We start from the raw sequence: 22,380 nt of genomic DNA, 5'->3' as shown, positions 1-22,380 counted from the left end.
ATGAAGACTTGTGACTTACTGAACTATAATCAACCTTTTACAACAGTCCCCACCTCTACTAACGTTCTTTCCCTTTGGCTCAATATCCGGTTTTCCATAAGGTTGGATCATGGAGAGAGGATCCTTTATATTTTGCAACCTTCAGCAGTGAAAGGTGCACTTACCATCAATCTGCAAATGTGATTGGCCCCAAAGATACTTGGGGAGGGACTTCACAGCCTCACTTGAGCGAGACCAGAAATTCCTGCCCAAGGTCAACGGACATTTCCGTTCTCTGCCCCTTGCCCGTTCCGATTCAGGGGGCGAGGCAGTAGAATTCCAGCGTTGATCTGTGAAATATTGTGTAATTAAATTCAAGCTACTCTAAAAACTAATGATTCAAAATACCACAGTTCAAAATAAAATGCCTACCACCCATCAGAATGAATATTTTTCACTTAAAAAGCACAGTTTGCTCATTTTGGGGACACAAATGATTGATACTGTGATAAGCCCCATGAGGTCCATGGCAAAATCATTGATTGATCTTCCTGTGGGGCTCATTGGGTATGAGTTCCCCTGGTAGCAGGCAATGGCCTGCCCAACTGGAACTCATTACCTGAGCCTTTTATAAGGCAGGCCCAAGACTGGCCCTGCTAAACACTAATCCCAGGCAGGGACTAGAGTATGTTCCACCATGGTAGTGGTTTTACTTTGCATTCTGTAATAAACTATGTTCTTGTCCAGTCAGGCTTCCTGAGTCATTACAGATACATAATAGTAATAATAGATTTAGAAATTGTATGGCAACATATTTTCTTCGAGCCTCTGTACCTCAGAATTTTCCACACTACCAGTAATAACAAACTTGGTTATGTAGAGTTAGAGATTGTAAGCTGTAATACGATGACAGAAACAATTACTGTAAAATTTATGAGCTTGGAAGTCTAAGAGTCCATATGTTATCTTGTTATTGTGTAACCCTCTGGAGATATGGATTTCGCCCTTTCCTGTTCTGGATTTGCAGATGTGTTGGTTGTTGTACTGATGTTGCATCTCATTGGCCATAATTCTCTGCGCCCACTAGCTCCTGGCAGGAATCACGACAGCCTGGAGAATCAGGCATTGACTGAAAAACAGGTTTTGCACCAGGCAAGTGGTTGTGGAAACTGTTTTGGAGTGCAATAGAATTATACAATGCAGAAGAGGCTCTTCAGCCCATCGAGTCTGCACCGACATGCAAGAAACACATGACCTCCCACCTAATCCCACTTATCAACACTTGGTCCATAGCCTTGAATGTTATGATGCGCCAAGTGCTCATCCAGATACTTTTTAAAGGATGTGAGGCAGCCCATCTCCACCACCCTCCCAGGCAGTGCATTCCAGACCATCACCACCCTCTGGTGTGACGCTAGTGTACCTTGAAGAATTTTTTAAAAATCATGTTCTCCACAGTTTGTAAGTCTTTTTTTTTGCTGAACTGTCTGCTAAAAGTCCTTTTATTGCTGCTTCAATGGTTTAAATGGGATTTTATTTTTACTCTGGGCCGCAGATACTTTCTGGGATTTTTAATGATCCTGCATTGTTAGGGGGAAGAGTGATTAACAGATTAGGTGACAGGGGTTCTTTCATTTTCAGTTTGGCCGCTATTTTAGTTTCGAAGATTTTTGGACATCCGACTGAAAAACAGTGTTTCTCTCTCTCTCCCCGATATTGTAAATTCTGCTGGCTAGCTGGAAGCAAGGCTTCTTGCCTTCCTAGAGTGAAACGTTTGGAGGCTTGCTAGTTAGTACCTAGAGCCTCTCTCCCTGGTGTTTTGGGGAGCTGTTCTGACTTCAAGCTTGTCTGTCAAGAGAACACAGAAAGAAGTCTCTCAACACCAGATTAAAGTCCAACAGGTTTATTTGGTAGCAAATACCATAAGCTTTCGGAGTACTGCTCCTTCGTCAGATGGAGTGGAAATGTGCTCTCAAACAGTGCAAACAGACACAAAATCAAGTTGCAGAATACTGATTAGAATGTGAATCCGACAGCCAGCCAGGTCTTAAAGGTTGACCTGCGAATCCTACAGCCAGCCAGGTCTTAAAGGTTTACCTTAAAGGTTTACCTTTAAGACCTGGCTGGCTGTAGGATTCGCATTCTAATCAGTATTCTGCAACTTGATTTTGTGTCTGTTTGCACTGTTTGAGAGCACATTTCCACTCCATCTGACGAAGGAGCAGTGCTCCGAAAGCTTATGGTATTTGCTTCCAAATAAACCTGTTGGACTTTAACCTGGTGTTGTGTTATTTCATATTTCCAGCTTCTACAGTATTTTGCTCCGCATCACTAAATAAATACAAAACCCCATTGCCAATTCTCCCTCTGTCTATCCATACTGAGGCAAGTCGCGGGTTGATGACGGTGCGGGAGGGCTGTCGCGGGTTGATGGCGGTGCGGGAGGGCTGTCGCGGGTTGATGACGGTGCGGGAGGGCTGTCGCGGATTGATGACGGTGCGGGAGGGCTGTCGCGGGTTGATGACGGTGCGGGAGGGTTGTCTGTCGGGCCGGGGGTGGCGAAGCAGCAGCGGCTGTTGACGAGGCCTCGGCTAGAGCAGCTCAAACGTAGGTCTGATCTCGGCTGGAGCGGTTCAGGTGCAGCCCCGGCCCCACCGACATCGGTTAAAGTGTGTGACCGGGCCGGAGCTCCGCGCCGTGGCGCAAGGTCACTGCTCTCCGCCGCCCAGAGCAGTGGCTGAGTCCCGGGTCCCGCCGGGCTCATTCCCCGGTGACAGTTGTATCCTCGGCCCCGGGCTCAGCTTAAAAAGGCCCCGAAGCCCAACACCCGGTCCCTGCACTCTGGAGCCGTTTCCCTCGCCAATTCGTAAATCCCTTCCCATGTCCCTATCGGCTGGGCACTGCCCCTCCCCCAGCATGGGCACTGCCCCTCCCCCAGCATGGGCACTGCCCCTCCCCAGCATGGGCACTGCCCCTCCCCCCAGCATGGGCACTGCCCCTCCCCCAGCATGGGCACTGCCCCTCCCCCAGCATGGGCACTGCCCCTCCCCAGCATGGGCACTGCCCCTCCCCAGCATGGGCACTGCCCCTCCCCCAGCATGGGCACTGCCCCTCCCCCAGCATGGGCACTGCCCCTCCCCCAGCATGGGCACTGCCCCTCCCCCAGCATGGGCACTGCCCCTCCCCCCAGCATGGGCACTGCCCCTCCCCCCCAGCATGGGCACTGCCCCTCCCCCCCAGCATGGGCACTGCCCCTCCCCCCCAGCATGGGCACTGCCCCTCCCCCCAGCATGGGCACTGCCCCTCCCCCCAGCATGGGCACTGCCCCTCCCCCCAGCATGGGCACTGCCCCTCCCCCCCAGCATGGGCACTGCCCCTCCCCCCCAGCATGGGCACTGCCCCTCCCCCCCAGCATGGGCACTGCCCCTCCCCCCCAGCATGGGCACTGCCCCTCCCCCCCAGCATGGGCACTGCCCCTCCCCCCCAGCATGGGCACTGCCCCTCCCCCCCAGCATGGGCACTGCCCCTCCCCCCAGCATGGGCACTGCCCCTCCCCCCAGCATGGGCACTGCCCCTCCCCCCCAGCATGGGCACTGCCCCTCCCCCCCAGCATGGGCACTGCCCCTCCCCCCCAGCATGGGCACTGCCCCTCCCCCCCAGCATGGGCACTGCCCCTCCCCCCCAGCATGGGCACTGCCCCTCCCCCCAGCATGGGCACTGCCCCTCCCCCCCAGCATGGGCACTGCCCCTCCCCCCCAGCATGGGCACTGCCCCTCCCCCCCAGCATGGGCACTGCCCCTCCCCCCCCAGCATGGGCACTGCCCCTCCCCCCAGCATGGGCACTGCCCCTCCCCCCCAGCATGGGCACTGCCCCTCCCCCCCAGCATGGGCACTGCCCCTCCCCCCCAGCATGGGCACTGCCCCTCCCCCCCAGCATGGGCACTGCCCCTCCCCCCCAGCATGGGCACTGCCCCTCCCCCCCAGCATGGGCACTGCCCCACCCCCCCAGCATGGGCACTGCCCCACCCCCCCAGCATGGGCACTGCCCAGCCTCCAGGATGGGCACTGACCCGCCCCCCCCCAAGCTTGGGCACTGACCCGCCCCCCCAGCTTGGGCACTGACCCGCCCCCAGCACGGGAACTGTCCCCCCCCCCCCCTCCTCCCTACCAGCACAGGTTCTGATCCCCCTCCACCCCACCCCCCACCATGGGCACTGATTTCCCCCCTCCCCCCCAGCATGGGAACTGATTTCCCCTCCCTCCGCCACCACCAAATGGTCAGATTAAGGGACAGTCCCTTAAATACCAGGCAGTTCATCACTTAATTAAGAACATAAGAACTAGGAGCAGGAGTAGGCCACCTGCCCCCTCAAACCTACTCCGCCATACAATAAGATCATTGTTGATCTTTTCATGGACTCAGCTCTACTTACCCACCCGCTCACCATAACCCTTAACTTTGGTAGTGCCTGCCTCCCCTTCTCCCAAAGTAATGGCAACAAGGCTGTCAGTAGGAAGCTGGATGCTGTGTGACTGCAGAGTTTGGATTAACTACCTCACGTTTTTTCTGGTTATTTCAGTGCCATGTCCCTGATGTTCTCCCGCTCACACCCTGTTGTAGTTGGTAAGAAAGACAAGCGTCTGATGGCCGAGGTTAATGCTTCTCCGCTCAAACACTTTGTCACAGCCAAAAAGAAAATCAATGGAATTTTTGAGCAGCTCGCAGCCTACATCAAGGAAAGTGCTGCGTTCCTCAAAGGTGGGTAGAGATTTTTACATGATGGGGAGGGCAGCGTGCACACACATAGCTAATCCGGCCTGGGTATGAGTGTGATGTACAGTCTGTTCAGCTGGGGATGTGGCAGCCACACTCTGGGCTTTTCTGCACCTGTTACATCACCTCACTTCAGGGATGTAGCACATCAGCACTTCCCCAACCCCCTTCACACCCTATTCACCATCCCTCTCTCCCCATAGCTGTGTGCAGGATAATCAATCCAATCAGGAAACAGGCTGTGGGTTATGAACATGATGCAGTAATCAAGAGTTCACTTTAGAAACCAGGCGGACTGCTGAACCAGAGATTCAAACCCGGCACAGTGGTTAGCACTGTTGCCTCACAGTACCAGGGACCTGGGTTCGATTCCCGCCATGGGTCACTGTCTGTGCAGAGTCTGCACATTCTCTCCACGTCTGCGTGGGTTTCCTCTGGGTGCTCTGGTTTCCTCCCACAGTTTGAAAGACATGCGGGTTAGGTGCATTGGCCGTGCTAAATTCTCCCTCGGTGTACCCGAACAGGTGCCGGAGTGTGGCGACAATGGGATTTTCACAGTAACTTCAGACACTAATAAATAAACTTTAAACAAACAAATTTTAAACCCACTCCAACAATCGTGCAGCTTCTTTCACCAACCCTTCGCTGTAATTTCCTGCTGCCCTGGGCCTGTGCCCGACGCTGGCCTCCTGTCGACTCTGCCTGTAAAATGGCGTCTTGGGTTCCGACTCCACAAGCTTCGTAAACAGGAGATATACCAAGGCTGTCTGGGTTGCATGGTGGGGGGTGGGGGGGCCTTGTATTTAATGAGATAACTTTGCTCAAAACAACCAAATAACAACCATGCAAACACGTGGAACATCCAGAATCGCACTCAGTGTCTCAGTAACTGGGGATTGTGCAGCTCTCTGGGACCCCAGTTACTGAACCGTGTGTAAGCACGTCCACCTGTCCCCCAGACATCATAGGAACTGTCTTCATTTCCAAACACGAGCACTGCTTCAAAGCTGGGCTGCTTTCCAGAATTCCGTCAACTGGATGCCGTAGCTTGATCCCGGTTTGTTTGCCATTGCACAGAGACATACCAGAATGGAGAGCTGGACCCAATCACCACAGAGGAACAGGTGCTGGAGGTGACGGGTTATCTATCGAAGGTCGGGGGGATTAGTGAGGTGCTGGCGCGACGACACATGAAGGTAGCATTTTTTGGCAGGTAGGTCATGTCCACCACGTGACTGTACTAACTCCATGTCCGGTATCGACCCTGCTTCACTTGGGATCGTTAGAAATAAGAATGGGCATTCGGCCCATCAAGCCTGCACCACCATTCAATCCGTTTGTGGCTTGAACTCCTGCCTGCCCCATCCCCCCCCCCCCCCCATCACAAATCTGCGTTATGTCAGCATTAAGTATATTCAAAGACCCGGCTTCCGCTTTCCTCTGGGGAAGAGATTCATACTGAGAGACTTGTACTGTCCCTGGTCTCCCATCAGTCCCAGTTGCCACGGTTGGTCTCCAGTAGTCCCCAGATTGTTTCTGGGCCCTCCTGCAGATTGCTGATGGTGTCCCAGTAAATGTGACAGCATTCGTGAGTTTTGCACCTTATGAGCAAGATTGAGGTTTGGTGTTGCTGGGTTGGTTTGTTTGTGAGCTCTCGCTGATGCTGGTTCTATGGTGCTCTGCTCTCGGTGCTGTTGGTTCTGTGGTGTAATTCCCAAGCACCTGGTTGTTCCTCGGCACGGTGTCCGCTCTGCCAATTTGTGCGAGGTTAAAATATGTTTTGTTCACAGGACGAGCAATGGGAAAAGCAGTGTGATTAATGCGATGCTGTGGGACAAAGTCCTGCCCTCGGGAATTGGCCACACCACCAACTGCTTCCTACGTGTGGAGGGCTCAGACGGGAATGAGGCGTACCTGCTCACAGATGGATCTGAGGAGAAACGAAATATCAAGGTTAGACAGTTGACACCCTTTGTATGGTGACTATGGGACGGGGATCTATCTCCGTGTGTGTCAGATCTGAGGGCTACTCTCGGTTGTGTAAAGCAGGCTGAGGATTTGGAGTGAATGTCTGGGGCATGGTTGAGGAGCACATGAGCCATGATTTTGGTGGGGGGGGGGGGGGGGGTTTCCCCTACACTCTGTTTAAACATGACTGAACAAATTGCTTTTCTTGAGATCCTCTCTGTGTCCTGCTCATTAATTCCATGCCCTCTCTCTGGGCTATGATGGCTGATGGTAGCAGTGCTACAGAATGGGAACGGTCGTGGCATTTCTAACCCCTTCATTGCCACCAATTTACCTGTGGTTTGATGTTAGTCCAGTGAAAGCAGGGTGCTTCCCTGGGCTGTCCTTGTGCCACCCTGATGAGCTGAATCTGAGCTCGGCGACAACATGGAACAGTTCAGCTGACCTTTAGTAGCCCTGGTGCCCGGGCCAGATCTGAACTGAGGGAGAATGTGGGCTGGGCTCTGAAAACCAAGCTCTACTGCCAGACATTGACTCACGGCTGAAGCCTGAGGCAAGATCACCAGAGATAGAAGGAGCACTGGGGCTAAGGAATGAATTTGATCATTTAAGAAGCCCTTGTGAAAGAGTTTGTTGTGTCTCCTACAGACTGTGAATCACTTGGCTCACGCACTTCACCAGGATCAACAGCTCACCGCAGGTAGCCTTGTCTCCGTCATGTGGCCCAAGATGAAATGTGCTTTATTGCGAGACGACCTGGTGCTGGTGGATAGGTATGAGAGAGTGTATTCAACCTCGCTGTACTTACTGGCACCTTGTCCCATACCTTGCTATTAATGAGCTCTTCTCTTTTTTTCTGTTTGTCCCAGTCCTGGGATCGATGTAACCACAGAACTGGACAGCTGGATTGATAAATTCTGTCTGGATGCTGATGTGTTTGTGTTGGTGGCAAACTCTGAGTCAACGTTAATGCAGACGGTGAGTGAGCGAAACGCTGTTGTGTACAGGCAAGAGGGAGCAAGCTCTGTCGGATACAGGCGGCAGTGTGTGAGACTCGTTTGCATTCGGGCAGACGTCAATAATTCAAGGATGGAGTTTTACCCCTTGGTTTCTGTTTCAGGAGAAGCAGTTCTTTCACAAAGTCAACGAGCGACTGTCACAACCCAATATCTTTATCCTCAATAACCGCTGGGATGCTTCTGCCTCGGAACCTGAGTACATGGAGGAGGTGAGCAGTGTGCGGCAGGCGCTTTATAGCAAGCAGCTCTGTGAATGGCTGTGTGAGGTTCTGAGCGCACTGTGGACCTGGCACGGGTGGGGGAGATCCTATGTTTCATCCGCTGAATTCTGAAACTGATCGCATTTGCAGCCAAGGAATCTCAGAATCTTACATTTGGCCCATTGTATCTATTTGAAGGCGCTATTTGTTGAATTAGTCCCTTTCCCCTGCTCTACACACATAGCCCTTCAAATCTCTCCTTTTCAAGTATTTATTCGATTTCCTTTTCAGCGTTACTAATGAATTTACTTCTACCGCTCTTCCAGGAAGTACATTTTACATCAACTCGCTGAGTTTATAAGAACGTTACCTTATGTCACCTATGATTTATTTTTTTTGCCAATTACCTTAGATCTGATTATTAACCCCTTTGCCACTGGAAGCAGTTTCTCCTCATTTATTCTTGTAAAACCTCCTCAAGCTTCTCTGCCCCAAGGAGAATAATGCCAACTTCTCCTGAAGCGGGCACCTTGGCATCGAACGTTGTAATTGGAACAGCAGCTGGAAGCTCCTTCCCCAGGGGAGTCAGCAGACAAGCTGACAGTGCCAAGGGAATGCTGCTGGAAACGTGTCTGAGCCATGTTGGTGTCTGTGAGAATTGTCAGTCGGTGTGTGATTGACCTGCACACGCTCTGCAGTGATTACAGGGTTCGCTAAGGGCAGTACCCAACGCTGGCTGGGCCTCATTTATTTTGTGTTTTTCATCGCTCAGTGACCTGGGCATTACTTGAATGTGATGGACATCATGCGGCACTTCTTTTCGTGATGACAGGTGCGTCGGCAGCATATGGATCGCTGCACCAGCTTCCTGGTGGACGAGTTGGGAGTGGTGGATCGGGCTCAGGCCACAGACCGCATCTTCTTTGTGTCAGCCAAAGAGGTTTTGAACGCTCGCATCCAGAAAGCACAGGGGATGCCTGAAGCAGGTACGAGGGAGGCAGACAGGATAGGTGCATGTTTACACTACTGGTCAAAGGAACCTGGTCGTAATGAACTGTATTTCTGATCAATAGAGTCCTCCAGCACAGAAGGAAGCCAGTTAGCTCATTGAAGGAGCAAACCAGTTAGTCTGACTCTTTCCTTTTCCCATTGCCGAGCAAATCTTTCCCCAGTAAGAAGTCTCACAACACCAGGTTAACGTCCAACAGGTTTATTTGGCAGCACAAGCTTTCGGAGCCTCAAGCTCCTTCAGGTGAGTGGGTGAGTGAGCTCACTCACTGACTCATCTGAAGAAGGAGCTTGAGGCTCCGAAAGCTAGTGCTGCCAAATAAACCTGTTGGACGTTAACCTGGTGTTGTGAGACTTCTTACTGTGTTTACCCCAGTCCAACGCCGGCTTCTCCACATCAAATCTTTCCCCAACAAGTATTTATTCAATATTCGCCCACGTTTGTGATTGGCTGATTGTCCACAGTGAATGACCTCTGACATATCCTCAAAGGTCAGCAGGCCACTAAACCCAGATTATAAAATGGCATAAAGCTGGGTAAGGATCACAGTACTCTTGCTTGATTTTAAGATCTGTACGCAGGATTGTGAGAGAAGCTCGCTGGCTGTTCCACTGAAGAGGGCAGCATAATCAAGCCCAACATAAAAAGAAACGCAATCTCCAGTGAAAGTCACTGGATAACAATCAGGAGTGGGATCATCCCCTCCTTAACCCTGAGAAACTGCGGCCAGTTGATAACCCAGCCCAGACCTGTGGTGAAGCCTGCTTTAAAAAACAGAAATTAGTAGATTGAAATATTTGGATTAAAAGCAGCTGTCTGACTCGCACCCTGCGTCTCTTATATTGTGGATCTTTCCCCAGCCCTGACTCTGCCAGTTTAAGCTGCGAGGGCCTGAGTCTCTAGGTGTCTCAATAGCAACATAGGAATAAGGAGCAGAAGTCGGCATATTCAGCCCTTCGAGCCTGCTCTGCCTTTCAATCAGATCATGGCTGAACTCTCCCTGGTCTCAAATCCACCTCCCCACCTGTTTCCCATATCCCCTTATCCCTTTTTTAATTAGAAATATATCCATCTCCTTCTTGAAACCATTCAACGATTCAGACTCCACCGCGCTGTGGGGCAGCGAGTTCCACAAATAAGAGAGAGAAGTGGTGCAGCTCATGCTGTTTGTGTGTTGTGAACAGGTGGAGCACTGGCTGAGGGGTTCCAGGCGAGAATGTTCGAGTTCCAGAACTTTGAGCGACGATTTGAGGTGGGTCTGTGGCTGGGTAATGGGGCTGATTGATATCTTTCACAGAAGGCTCTCGTGTGCTGTAAATACATTCAGAAAATTCTTATAACTTTGATCTTTTAATCTTTTATTCCGCGTAAGAATGCTTTTGATCAAAATTCATTCCTTTCTGAGTTCTTGCTCTATGGTTAAAGCTCTTGCCTTACCTGTCTACTCTCTTTTCTGAATACTCTGCAGGAATGTATCTCGCAGTCGGCTGTAAAGACCAAGTTTGAGCAGCACACAGTCCGTGCCAAGCAGATCTCGGAGGCCCTGCGACGAATTATGGATTCAGTGCACGTTGCTGCCGCGGAGCAGAGGTGCGTTTGTTGATACACCAACAGGCTGCCTGTTTTATAACCCCCAACATCTGATTGGCCTGTCCCATTGAATGGGGAGAACTGGGGACACTAGGAATGTAAGCCACCAAGATCTAAAATGGAAACCGCTTTTACAATAGAATAACACCACCCTACGGACCCTCACCCTGACGGTTTGGGATTAGCTGAGGTTGGAACTGACCTTTAACCTTGTTGCAGGGTGCATTGCTTGAACCAGAGAAAGGAGCGAATGGATCGACTGGAGTTCATAGACAATCAATTGGACCTACTGACCCAGGATTGTAAAGGGAAAATCAAACAGATCACGGAGGAGGTGGAGCGGCAGGTGAGAGTGAGCTTAGCTTTCGGGGAGAGTGAGTGTAATGTACTGTTCGCTGGACTGTTCCTTGTGCTCTGAGGTTTTGGATTTGCTTCTAAGGCTGGCCTGGCTGCTGTTTGATGCCATTTCCTGTGTCTCAGGTCTCCAACGCAATGGCAGAAGAAATCCGCCACCTTGCCACATTGGTGGATGATTTCCAGATGGATTTTCACCCCTCGCAAGTCGTGCTTCGAGTCTACAAGAGTGTGAGTATCAGTGTCGGAGGGTGAACAGGTTGATTCCCCGGGCTCAGTTTTCCCACACACACACACACTTCAAAAAGCTGGTGCGAGAAACGATTATCGGTTTCAGGAATGCTGGCAGAACAGTTACATTTATTTAAAGCATTGTAGGCGACTGGAATCTGCTTGTTAAACCAGTCCCCTCGCACTCTGCTTCATTTATTTCCAATTCAGCTGGTGGTCACAACAGAAAATTAACCAGAGTTCCTTTATTGGAAAGTTTAGTGAAGGGTTGAGGGTGAAGAATGAGAGGCTGGGACATGTAAATTGGGAGGCAGTTGCTCGGTGATGCCAAGTTTGGCTTCTAAAATTCTGTAGCTTGTAGGCAGAAAGTCCAGAGAAGGAATGAGTTTGAGTAGGAGATTAAATGAATCTTGGACTCAACGCAGTGAGTGTGTGAGAAACAGAGTGCGTGTGTGTGTAGAACAGGAGAACTGAAATTGGGAAGGAATGAGAGGCAAGTTCAGTGGATTACCAGTCTTAACAGGATCAAATTGGAAATCATTGTAGGAACCAGACCCAATGGGGGAAGAGACTCCTATAAACTATGGTTAGCACTGCTGCCTCACAGCACCAGGGACCCGGTTCAATTCTGGCCTTGGGTCACTGTGTGGAGTTTGCATGTTCTCCGTGTCTGCGTGAATTTCCTCTGGATACTCTGGTTTCCTCCCTCAGTCCAAAGATGTAGGGGTTAGGTTGACTAGCTATGTTAAATTGCACCTTAGTGTCAGGGGGACGAACAGCATAAATATGTGGGGTTAAGTGGATAGGGCTTGAGTGGGATTGTTGTCGGTGCAGACTCGATGGGCTGAATGGCCTCCTTCTGCACTGTACGGATTCTAAGAAATCTGACAGCAAGGAACAAGGAGATAACTGCATTAAACCCCTCTGCAGAAGAAGTAAGACTGGACTTGGGGGCAAATCTGAAGGAGTTGCTTCAATTCAAGGTTAGTGTGGGCCGGTTCTTTCTTTTAGTTCTTCCACCTTCTGCCACACATCCTTATCTTTGTTTCTGTCTTCTCACAGGAGCTCCACAAACACATTGAGGAAGGACTTGGGCGCAACATGTCTGAGCGTTGTTCTGTCACCATTACAACCAGCCTGCAGAAAACACAGCATGAAATGATCGGTCAGTACTGAACATTCAGTCCTTTCTCAATATACTATCAGAGATGTGTAACCAGCTGCAGATGGGTCTCAGTGAGTAGTATTGAACTCTGCAACAAACTGCAACTTTAGGCTCAAGGGTGAAAAAGTGGGCGGCCCGGTGGCACAGTGGTTAGCACTGCTGCCTCACAGCGCCAGGGACCCGGGTTCGATTCTCGGCTTGGGTCACTGCCTGTGTGGAGTTTGCATGTTCTCCTGGTGCCTGCGTGGGTTTCCTCCCGGTGTTCCGGTTTCCTCCCACAGTCCGAAAGACGTGCTGGTTAGGTGCATTGGCCAAGTTAAATTCTCCCTCAGTGTACCCGAACAGGCGCCGGAGTGTGCTGACTAGGGGATTTTCACAGTAACCTCATTGCAGTGTTAATGTAAGCCCACTTGTGAAATAATAAACTTAAAACTTAAACTTACAAGTCTCCAGTCCTGCTACTTGTCCATCTATTCCAGCAGATTTTCCTCCCTGAAGGACCTCAATGAACTGGGTGTGTTTTTGCAACAATCGATGATGGTTTCATCTTGAACATTATGGAGACGAGCTTTTTTTATATTCCAGATTTTATTAATTGAATTTAAATTCCACCAGCTGCCATGGTGGGATTTGAACCTGTCTTACACATCCAGCTTACATAACTACTGTGCCAAGGCAGCACCAACATCGAGATGGTAGAGAACAAGGAGAGGAGACCAAATGAAGGAGACAGAGAAGTGGGAAGATGGAAGGGGTTGGAGGGTGTGAGGGGCCACACAGACAGGCAGAATAGATCAACTGCTGGACCCTGGGGGTGGGTGGTGAGTAGGCGCAGGATGGCTGAGTTATTTGAGACATGACCGTGCGTAAGTGTGGAGCATTCTTGGGAGGCCTTTGGTTCCCAAAGCTCTCGGGCCACTGAGGTTTTCCTCACTTTATTACTGAATCTGTTGTAGACTAACAGAGAGATCAATTATCGTGATTAGGCAGCAAGACCTTGAACAGTCTTGTGATAAGTAGAACACCAACTAGATGGAACATGGTCTTTTCTTGCCTAGGTTTCTGACTTTTCTAATGAGAATTCCATGTGTTTGGGAGCGGGTTTCTTGTGAGTGGGGCTGATGGATGAATAGAGGCTGGTGCAGGGTGGAGATATTGATGGTGTGCTGGGGAGAGGCAATGTGCGGGGTCGGGGGTGAGGGTGGGGCGCAGGGTCTAGCGGAGGGGGTGCAGGGTCGGGGGTACGGGTGGTGTGCAGGGTCTGTGGGGTGTGGGGGGAGCGGTGTGCAGGGTTTGAGGGTGGGGTAGAGGTGTGGTGTGCAGGGTCGGGGGTGAGGACAGTGTGCAGGGTCGGGATACGGGTGATGTGCAGTGTCTGGGGGTGGGGGTGAGCGGTGTGCAGGGTCAGGGGTGGAGGGTAGGTGTGTGCGGGGTCGGGGGTGAGGGTGCTGCGCAGGGTCTGGCGGAGGGGGTGCAGTGTGCAGGGTCTAGGGGTGAGGGGGGTGCAGTGTGCACAATCGGGGGTATGGGCAGTGTGCAGGGGCGGGGGGAGGGGGGGCAGTGGTGTGCAGAGTCCGGGGGAGGTGGGGAGGGAGTGGTGTGCAGGGGGTGGGGGATTGTGGTGTGCAGAGTCTGGAGGTGCGGGGGTTGTGTGGGGGGTGGGGGGCTTGTGTGCAGGGTGGGGGGTTGGGGGAGGAGTGGTGTGCAGGGTCTGGGGGTGGGGGATTGTGGTGTGCAGGGTCTGGGGCAGGGGGGTGTGGTGCGGTATGCAGGGTCTGGTGGTGGGGGGGGAGTGGTGTGCAGGGTCTGGGGGTGGGGGGAACGGTGTGCAGGGTCTGGGGGTGGGGGGGGAGTGGTGTGCAGGGTCTGGGGGTGGGGGGAACGGTGTGCAGGGTCTGGGGGTGGGGGGGGAGTGGTGTGCAGGGTCTGGGGGTGGGGGGGTTGTGGTGTGCAGGTTGTGGTGTGCAGGGTCTGGGGGCAGGGAGGTCTGATGCGGTGTGCAGTCTCTGGGGTGGGGGGAACGGTGTGCAGGGTCTGGGGGTGCGGGGGTTGTGGTGCGCAGGGTCTGGGGGTGGGGGTGGGGGGAACGGTGTGCAGGGTCTGGGGGTGCGGGGGTTGTGGTGCGCAGGGTCTGGGGGTGGGGGTGGGGGGAACGGTGTGCAGGGTCGGGATGAGGACAGTGTGCACATGGTCAGTAGCCTCTTGTTAGGAATCTTGAAGCCCCTTTTCATTAGATGATTTTGTAATGATTTCTTTCTTTTCCCCCTCCTCACCCTCCCCTTCCAGACAGCCTTCACCCCCTCTTGCCACCCACAGAGAGGGGCCAGGTAGATGTGCTGGTGCCTCGTCAGCGCTTCAGTCTCAGCTACGACCTGAATTGTGACAGACTCTGTGCCGACTTCCAGGAAGACATCGAGTTCCACTTCTCACTCGGGTGGACGATGCTCGTCAATCGCTTCCTGGGCCCAAAGAATAGTCGCAGGGCCCTGGCAGGATACAACGACCAGGTAAAACAAAGGGAAACAGGTTATCTGCTCATTATCCTATATCTGGTTTTCAGCTTTTAATGAAGGCTGATGGATAAAGATTGGCCAGTGCGAAGGGGAGATATTCCCTGGCTTCATATTTGTTCCATTGGACAGAGGGCCTTGGGTTCAAGTCTGATCCAGAGGATGGCACTTGCAACAGTGCACAATTCCCTGAGTACTGCACTTCGAGTCTCAGACTGGAATCTGCTCAAGTCTCTGGAGTGGAACCTGAATCCATGAACTTCTGACCCAGAGGCCAGGATGTACCACTCAACCCTGGCTGAGATTGGTGGTGATTACTTCCTCTTACTTTTCTGTCATCTAATTGGTGCATTGGGTGATTTAAGAGGTTCACAGCTGGTTTTAGGCTGTCTGATTTTCACCGATTCTTGGTCTCCTGTGTCTCTAGGTCTCGCGGCAACTGCCCATTACGCCAGTCAGTGCCAGCCTACCATCCTTACCCCAGGGGTCCATGACCCAGGAAGAACTCATGGTTTCTATGGTAACGGGATTGGCTTCATTAACTTCGCGGACATCAATGGGGATAATCGTGGTCGGGGGTGTGGTAAGTGATAGCTGTTTACTCACCAACATCTGGTACGGTGACCTCTGCCAGATCGGACTGTCAACTGCTGCTGGTGAAGCAATGGAGATTTGAGCTGGGCAATGGCGGCCGCTCTGTGTAACTGCACCTACTGTAATCCAGTGCTGATGCATCGGAAAGGACAGTGTGGCATTGCTTGGCATCATGAGGGGGTTGGAATAGGAGCAGGTTTCGGGAACCTAAAGGAAAGCAGTAACAATCCATTTGGCAGCTGATCTCAGCTTCAGATCATGCCAAACCCCATCAGGACCAAGGAATTACTTTAGAAGTGCGGTCACTTTTGTGTGGACAAACACAGCAGCCACACAGCTCAGCAAGATCCTATTAACAAGTAGACAGGACCTCAGTTTAACATAACATCTAAAAGAAAGGTTCTGCAATCTTTGTTTTGTATTGAGTGTTGGCATGTACCAATGTCCTCTCTGGAGACTTGGCTCCACGACCTTCTGACTGGAGAAGAGAGACTTTGACCACAGAGCCACATTGCCACCTCAAACTTACCCAAGTGTATTGTAGTGCTGGTGGGAGTGTTGAAAGGCCATGTCACCGAGGTCCCCCTCACTCGCCCATTCCACAGCAGTGGCTCGAACTGTAAAGTTACTAAGTGACCTGATGGAGGCTTTTATTATGAACGGTTACTATGTAGTGATGGATTATTTCTACCTCATCAGTGTGAGGGGAACGAGGGCCCAAAATTAAAACAATCACCAAGAATGAAAAGAGACAGTTAAGTCTGGAGTACTGTGTACAGTTTTTGGTCTCCTTACTTGAGAAGGAATGTACTGGCATTGGAGGGGGTACAGAGGAGATTCACTAGGTTGATTCTGGAGTTGAGAGGGTTGGCTTATGAGGAGAGACTGAGTAGACTGGGACTATATTCATTGGAATTTAGAAGAATGAGGGGCGATCTTATAGAAACATATAAAATTAAGAAGGGAATAGATAAGATAGAAGCAGGGAGGTTGTTTTTCACTGGTGGGTGAAACTAGAACTAGGTGGCATAGCCTCAAAATAAAGGGGAGCAGAGGAACCTCTTCACCCAAAGGGTTGTAAATCTGTGGAATTCCCTGCCCGGTGAAGCAGTTGAGGCTACCTCGTTGAATGTTTTTAAGGCAAAGATAGATTTTTGAACAGTAAAGGAATTAAGGGTTATGGTGAGCGGATGGGTAAGTAGAGCTAAGTCCACGAAAAGATCAGCTATGATCTTATTCAATGGTGGAGCATTCAACTTAAGAACATTAGAACATAAGATCAAGAGAACTAGGAGCAGGAGGGACCAGATGGCCTACTAGTTTTCATGATCTTATGTTCTAATGTTCTTAAGTTGACGTGGAATCCAGAAATCCATTTAAAGCATTGCTTGAGAGCGAGAAATATTAATGGGGAGCAAGAAGGAATAGGATTAAAACATGGAGGCAGCCATTGACACAGACGTGATTGGTGTCTGACTGGAATGGTCTCTTATTGGTCAGATGATGGGCACTGTATTTGCACCTAAGGACTTCCCATGGTGGTACAGTGGTTAGCATTGCTCTCTGACAGTGCCAGGGAACCGGGTTCAATTCCAGCCTCGGATCTGGATGGAGTTCTCACATTCTCCGTATCTGTACGGGTTCCCCCTCGGTGATCCAGTTTCGACCCACAGTCCAGAGATGTGCAAACATACTAAATTGTTCCTTAGTGTCCCAAGATGTGTAGGTTAAATGGATTAGCCATGGTAAATGTGCAGAGTTAAGGGGATAGGGCGGGGGAGAGGGCCTGGGTAAGACACTCTGTCAGAGAGTTGGTGCAGATGTGATGGGCCAAATGGCCTCCTTCTGCACTGTAGAAATTCCATGATTCTGATTTCTTGCCCTTGCCTCCAGCTGGGTGCTACTGCAGGAGCCTCATTCTTTGATGAGCCCCTTTCTGGCCTCCCTTTGCTGAATATAAATGAACAGAAAAACTGCAGCTGTCCTAGAGATTTCCGTGCTGAATCCCAGGGGCTGGGCTTGAAATAGAAACATAGAAGATAGGAGCAGGAGGAGGCCATTTGGCCCTTCGAGCCTGCTCCGCCATTCATCACCATCATGGCTGATCATCCAACTCAATAGCCTAATCCTGTTTTTTCCCCATGACCTTTGATCCCATTCGCCCCAAGTGCTATATCCAGCCGCCTTTTGAATGTTGCAGCAAGCTAGATAAATCAACATTGATGTATGATGAACGGATTTGGAGAAATCTGACCCCCTCGTCTGATTGTGTGTCAGGTGTGGAAAGCAGTGGGCTGGCGGTTGATTGCATTGAGCGTGGGGATGTATGGCCTCCTGTACGTATACGAGCGGCTGACATGGACAACCAGAGCCAAAGAAAGAGCCTTCAAGCGTCAGCTGGTGGATTATGCTGCTGAGAAGCTACAGCTCATTGTCGGTTACACTGGATCCAACTGCAGCCATCAGGTGCAACAGTAAGTGAGGGGACGGAGTAAACGTGGGGGTTGGGAGGGAGCCAGGCACCACCTCCCCTCCTCCTTACATACTCTGCTGTTTGCAAACACAGGCTGCTCCCTTCAATCAGAAATATTATCCCCCTCTGATTTTCGAGCATTCTTTTTGCACGCTACCCCCGGCCGGTGGCACCAACTCTTCCTGGAAATGTGATCCAGGGTCACCGGCCTATTATCCCAGTGTCACCCGCTGTCAATCTCAGACACCGATGACTGTTCTTCACATGTGGCACTAGATAGTGAATTTTGGTTGGATATTCCATTACAAAAGACATTACAGTGAAGCCAGATCTGACTCGACATCTCGATTTGAAACTTCCAGCAGGGATCAGCGGATACTGATTAGCGGCTGGACCTTGACTGATTTGTCCGTTCTCCCCAGGCCCCACGTGTTGCAGTAAATGTATGGATTTGTGTTTCTGTACCTCCCTTTCACTTCCGTTCCCATTCCTTCCTCTGCAGGGAGCTGACAGGGACCTTTGCCCAGCTCTGTCAGCAGGTGGATGTGACACGGCAGAACCTGGACGAGGAGATTAAGGACCTGAATAAGAAGATTGAACTGCTGGATTCCTTGCAGAGCAAAGCCAAGCTGCTCAGGTGGGTGCCCACGGATGTTGGCAAAATCGGTGGCAAATGTTGACAGCTTTGGGCTCAGAAACCGGTTGCCAGAAGCTTTCTGCTGCGTGCAGAGCTGTTCCAAAAGACTCTTGAGTTTTGAGTTCAGGTTAGGTTAAAATTACACGGTGGATCCCTGATTTGACATTAAGTCTGCATTAGTAGGGGAAAAAGCATAAGAAAGCCAGACTCACCAAGGGGGCCTGATGACAATGCAGCCTGGGAGGCAGTTGCCGCCTCGGTTAGTGCCATGGCACTGGCCCCCAGAACAGGGAAGCAGTGCTGCAAGAAGGTCAATGACCTCACCCGGGCAGCAAGGGTGAGGGCTTAACTCCATCCAGCATCTTCCCCCAAATAGAAGCCATAGAAAGGGTGCAGAGGAGATTTACAAGGATGTTGCCTGGGTTGGGGAGCATGCCTTATGAGGATAGGTTGAGTGAGCTCGGCCTTTTCTCCTTGGAGAGACGAAGGATGAGGGGTGACCTGATAAAGGTGTATAAGATGTTGAGAGGTATTGATCGAGTGGATAGTCAGAGGCTTTTTCCCAGGGCTGAAATGGTTGCCACAAGAGGACACAGGTTTAAGGTGCTGGGGGGTAGGTACAGAGGAGATGTCAGGGGTAAGTTTTTCACTGAGGGTGGTGGGTGTGTGGAATGGGCTGCCAGCAACGGTGGTGGAGGCGGATTCGATAGGGTCTTTTAAGAGACTTTTAGATAAGTACATGGAACTTAGTAAGATAGAGGGTTATAGGTAAGCCTAGTAATCGCTAAGGTAGGGACATGTTCGGCGCAACTTTGTGGGCTGAAGGGCCTGTATTGTGCTGTAGTTTTTCTATGTTTCTAAATCGCCCTCAGGTCCTCCCATCCCCACTCAGCTTTGAATGAAAGTGGCAATGCAGAATCCCTGGGAACTGTTGTGGGGTTTGAGTTTAATTTGAGAATTAGGTCGGTCGTGGTGCATTGAGCTCCTAGTCTACTGATTCCCCTACTTGTTGTGACTGAATGTTATTCTTTGCAGGAACAAGGCTGGCTGGCTGGACAGTGAACTGAACATGTTCACTCACCAGTACCTGGAGCAGAGCAGATGAGAGTGACTGATGCGTGCAAACTTGGAAGATGTTTCCACCACCTGAGACACAAATGCAACACTAACTGTCACACCGGTGGCGGGGGGGCGGGGGGGAAGGGATTGTTGGGATATTCATTTTTTTTCAGAATAATTTATAAACCGTTGACAATTGATTTAAAGCTATTTGGGGCTGAATTAATGCTGTGACTGATTGATCAGTGTCTGACATTTTACACTTGGTGAATCGCACAGAGCAGCCAGCAGGAGACCAACCGCCTTTTATGTTTTGGTTCAGACGCATCTTGCAGCTCGGGCTTGTTGACCTGCAATGGACACGCGGAACTTGTCACATTGTGGGACAAGTCACTTGATCTTTCATAGTCTGAGCTGCGTGATGCAGGGTGACGTGTGGGAGACTTCACTTGTGATTGGCAGACCGTTCCTTAACTATGGACAAAACGCTGGGTCCTTACTGAGAGATGGGAGTACATTTGTATTTTGACTAGAGACTTGAACAATTTACTGGAGATGGGGAAAGAGCTTCCTGATGATGCACCCTAAAACCACCCCTACCCCCTCCCCCCACACCTCCCAACATGATCAGATCTCCAAGTTACAAAGTCTCACATGTCAGGAGTGTTCACTAAATCTGATCAGAGGTGATATGTGGCATTTTCTATTGTTCATCTTGAAGATAATCATTTAAACTGCATGCCATGACTGAGAAATAAAGCCAAGAAGTCCTTTAATAACCCCCAGATATGCTCAATATCTGCAGCTGGTATACTTGACACCAACCTGGAGTTCAAAAGATGATGTCTCTGGGTGTCACCCTTTGCTCCCAGATCATTCTGATATTTACAATATGAATTCTAATCTGGGTTTCAGAGAGGTCACAAAACTTGAAACATCACAGTCTGTGCTACCTTCAACTCCTTGATTAGATTTCTGTCTGTAACTTGTTCCTCGGTATTCTATATGCAAATACCCTGAACCCCACTGATGAGATTCCAGTACTCACTCTTGGGTATCTGTTTCAATTGAGATACTTATTTTCAATTAATCTGTACCCTAAACTGAATTGTTGGTTTGTGTTGACAGAGGGTGAGTCTTGAGCTGAACATAGTCCTGGTATGTAATGTCATTCCCAGTCTGTCAACTGGGTGTGCAGAGAAGCAAGTCAGTAACAAAAGGACAACTGAAATTCAAATCTGAGTAGACTTGGTAATGAGTTTGTAAACTTGGGAAAGATTTCTGCTGTGTGAGAAAGGATTGTCTGTGATTTAAACCACTAGATATTGGGAAGTGATAAGGAAGAATTCCAGTGTGACTCTTTGTGTATTGCATGCGTAATCCAACCCCCCCCCCCCCCCCCCACCCCCCCACCCCCCCACCCTCCGCTCCCCTTACCAGTTCAGAAATGTTTGGAATGATGAAAAGAACAGTATTGATGTGTGAGGAGATTTCTGCATTTCATGAGTCACATTTATGAAAGGTTCAGACATTTTTCTGTAAATGTAAAGACCAAGGATGATGAACACTTGTGTCTGTGGAATGTCTGTGCAATGCAGTGCAAAGTATATATGATGTGAGAACTACATTGCTTGCATCAACTCCGTACACTATCAAAACTCTAGACTCCTGCTGTGTTGTTCTCATGGTGACCTTGTTGCCCCAGCTTTACCGATGGAGGAAATCCTTTACCCTGAACATTGGTAAATTCTGTGTTGTTTAAATCTTGTAATGTACTGGGAGCATTGAGAGCTGCATTAGTTTTGAACCGGTCAGTTTTCATTGATGACAAAATGCTTTATGTGCATCATGAATAACTGATTTGACTGTCAACTATGTCCCCAAAACCACAACACTATATCTTCCTCTTGATCATTCAAGCAGAAACAAAAGTATTTAACACACTTTTAAAGAGGCTTATTTTGTGTTTATGCCTTGATTTGACTGAGGCTTATATTCATAGTTTTAAACATTTAAATATATTGGAAAGGAATAAGAACTAAGAATTCTGGTAATACATTAGTCAGCATCTCAGAGAAAAGACTGGTTAATAAATGAAATATTAAGCATCTTGATGAAAACTAACTTGCTGTCTATTTCTGTTAAAGAATGAAGTGAGTGATCCAGGTTGAGCTGCATTCCAGTTCTGTCAGGTTTGAGCCATTGCACCAAGTGGCAACTATTAGGTATAGATGATGACCAGAGGGCTCAGTGCTGATGCTACCATGTAACAAGGCAACTGAATGGGTCTAAATCTTGGTACTTTTGATTGTACCCATTCAGTTGGATTTTTTTTCAAAGTTAAAGTGCACTTTATGTTTCTGCTGCTCTTAGTCTCATTAAGTATTTTTTGGTTAAAATTTATGCAAAGATCCCTCTGTGATGTACTGTTCTTGTCATCTGATACCTGGGACTGGGCTTGTGTAAAATACATGGTGAAATAAATTAATTTCAAAAAGTTCCTTTGTCTCCAATTGCCCATTGCTGTGCTCTGAGCATTCTTTGATCTATAGGTGGAGGGGGATTGAAGCAAGAGTCAAGGGACTTGGGCAGGGAAAACAAACCTAGACACTGACTGACCTGGGGTGCATGGTGGCACAGTGGTTAGCACTGCTGCCTCACGGTGCCAGGGACCTGGGTTCGATTCCCGGCTTGGGTCACTGTCTGAGTCTGCACGTTCTCTCTGTGTCTGCATGGGTTTCCTCCGGGTGCTGCGGTTTCCTCACACAATCCGAAAGACATGCTGGTTAGGTGCTTTGGCTATGCTAAATTCTCCCTC

General features: G+C 50.0%; 1 protein-coding gene across 1 annotated transcript; it reads left to right on the top strand.

The window, feature by feature from the left end:
* The first annotated feature begins 2,470 nt into the window (after positions 1-2,470).
* Positions 2,471-22,062, top strand: mfn2 (mitofusin 2). Its single transcript, XM_078238851.1, has 18 exons — positions 2,471-2,586; positions 4,560-4,738; positions 5,831-5,966; positions 6,544-6,706; positions 7,370-7,494; positions 7,591-7,699; positions 7,842-7,949; positions 8,773-8,926; positions 10,134-10,201; positions 10,418-10,539; positions 10,759-10,885; positions 11,020-11,124; positions 12,187-12,289; positions 14,576-14,796; positions 15,227-15,382; positions 17,671-17,867; positions 18,369-18,503; positions 19,539-22,062. The coding sequence occupies exons 2-18, from the start codon at positions 4,564-4,566 to the stop codon at positions 19,606-19,608; spliced, it is 2,274 nt and encodes a 757-aa protein (XP_078094977.1). The 5' UTR covers positions 2,471-2,586; positions 4,560-4,563; the 3' UTR covers positions 19,609-22,062.
* Positions 22,063-22,380: the final 318 nt, after the last annotated feature.

Source organism: Mustelus asterias, chromosome 22 (assembly GCF_964213995.1).
Source record: "Mustelus asterias chromosome 22, sMusAst1.hap1.1, whole genome shotgun sequence".
Taxonomy (NCBI): domain Eukaryota; kingdom Metazoa; phylum Chordata; class Chondrichthyes; order Carcharhiniformes; family Triakidae; genus Mustelus; species Mustelus asterias.
Note: the sequence above shows the minus strand (reverse complement) of the source record. Positions and strands in the feature narration are given on the sequence as shown.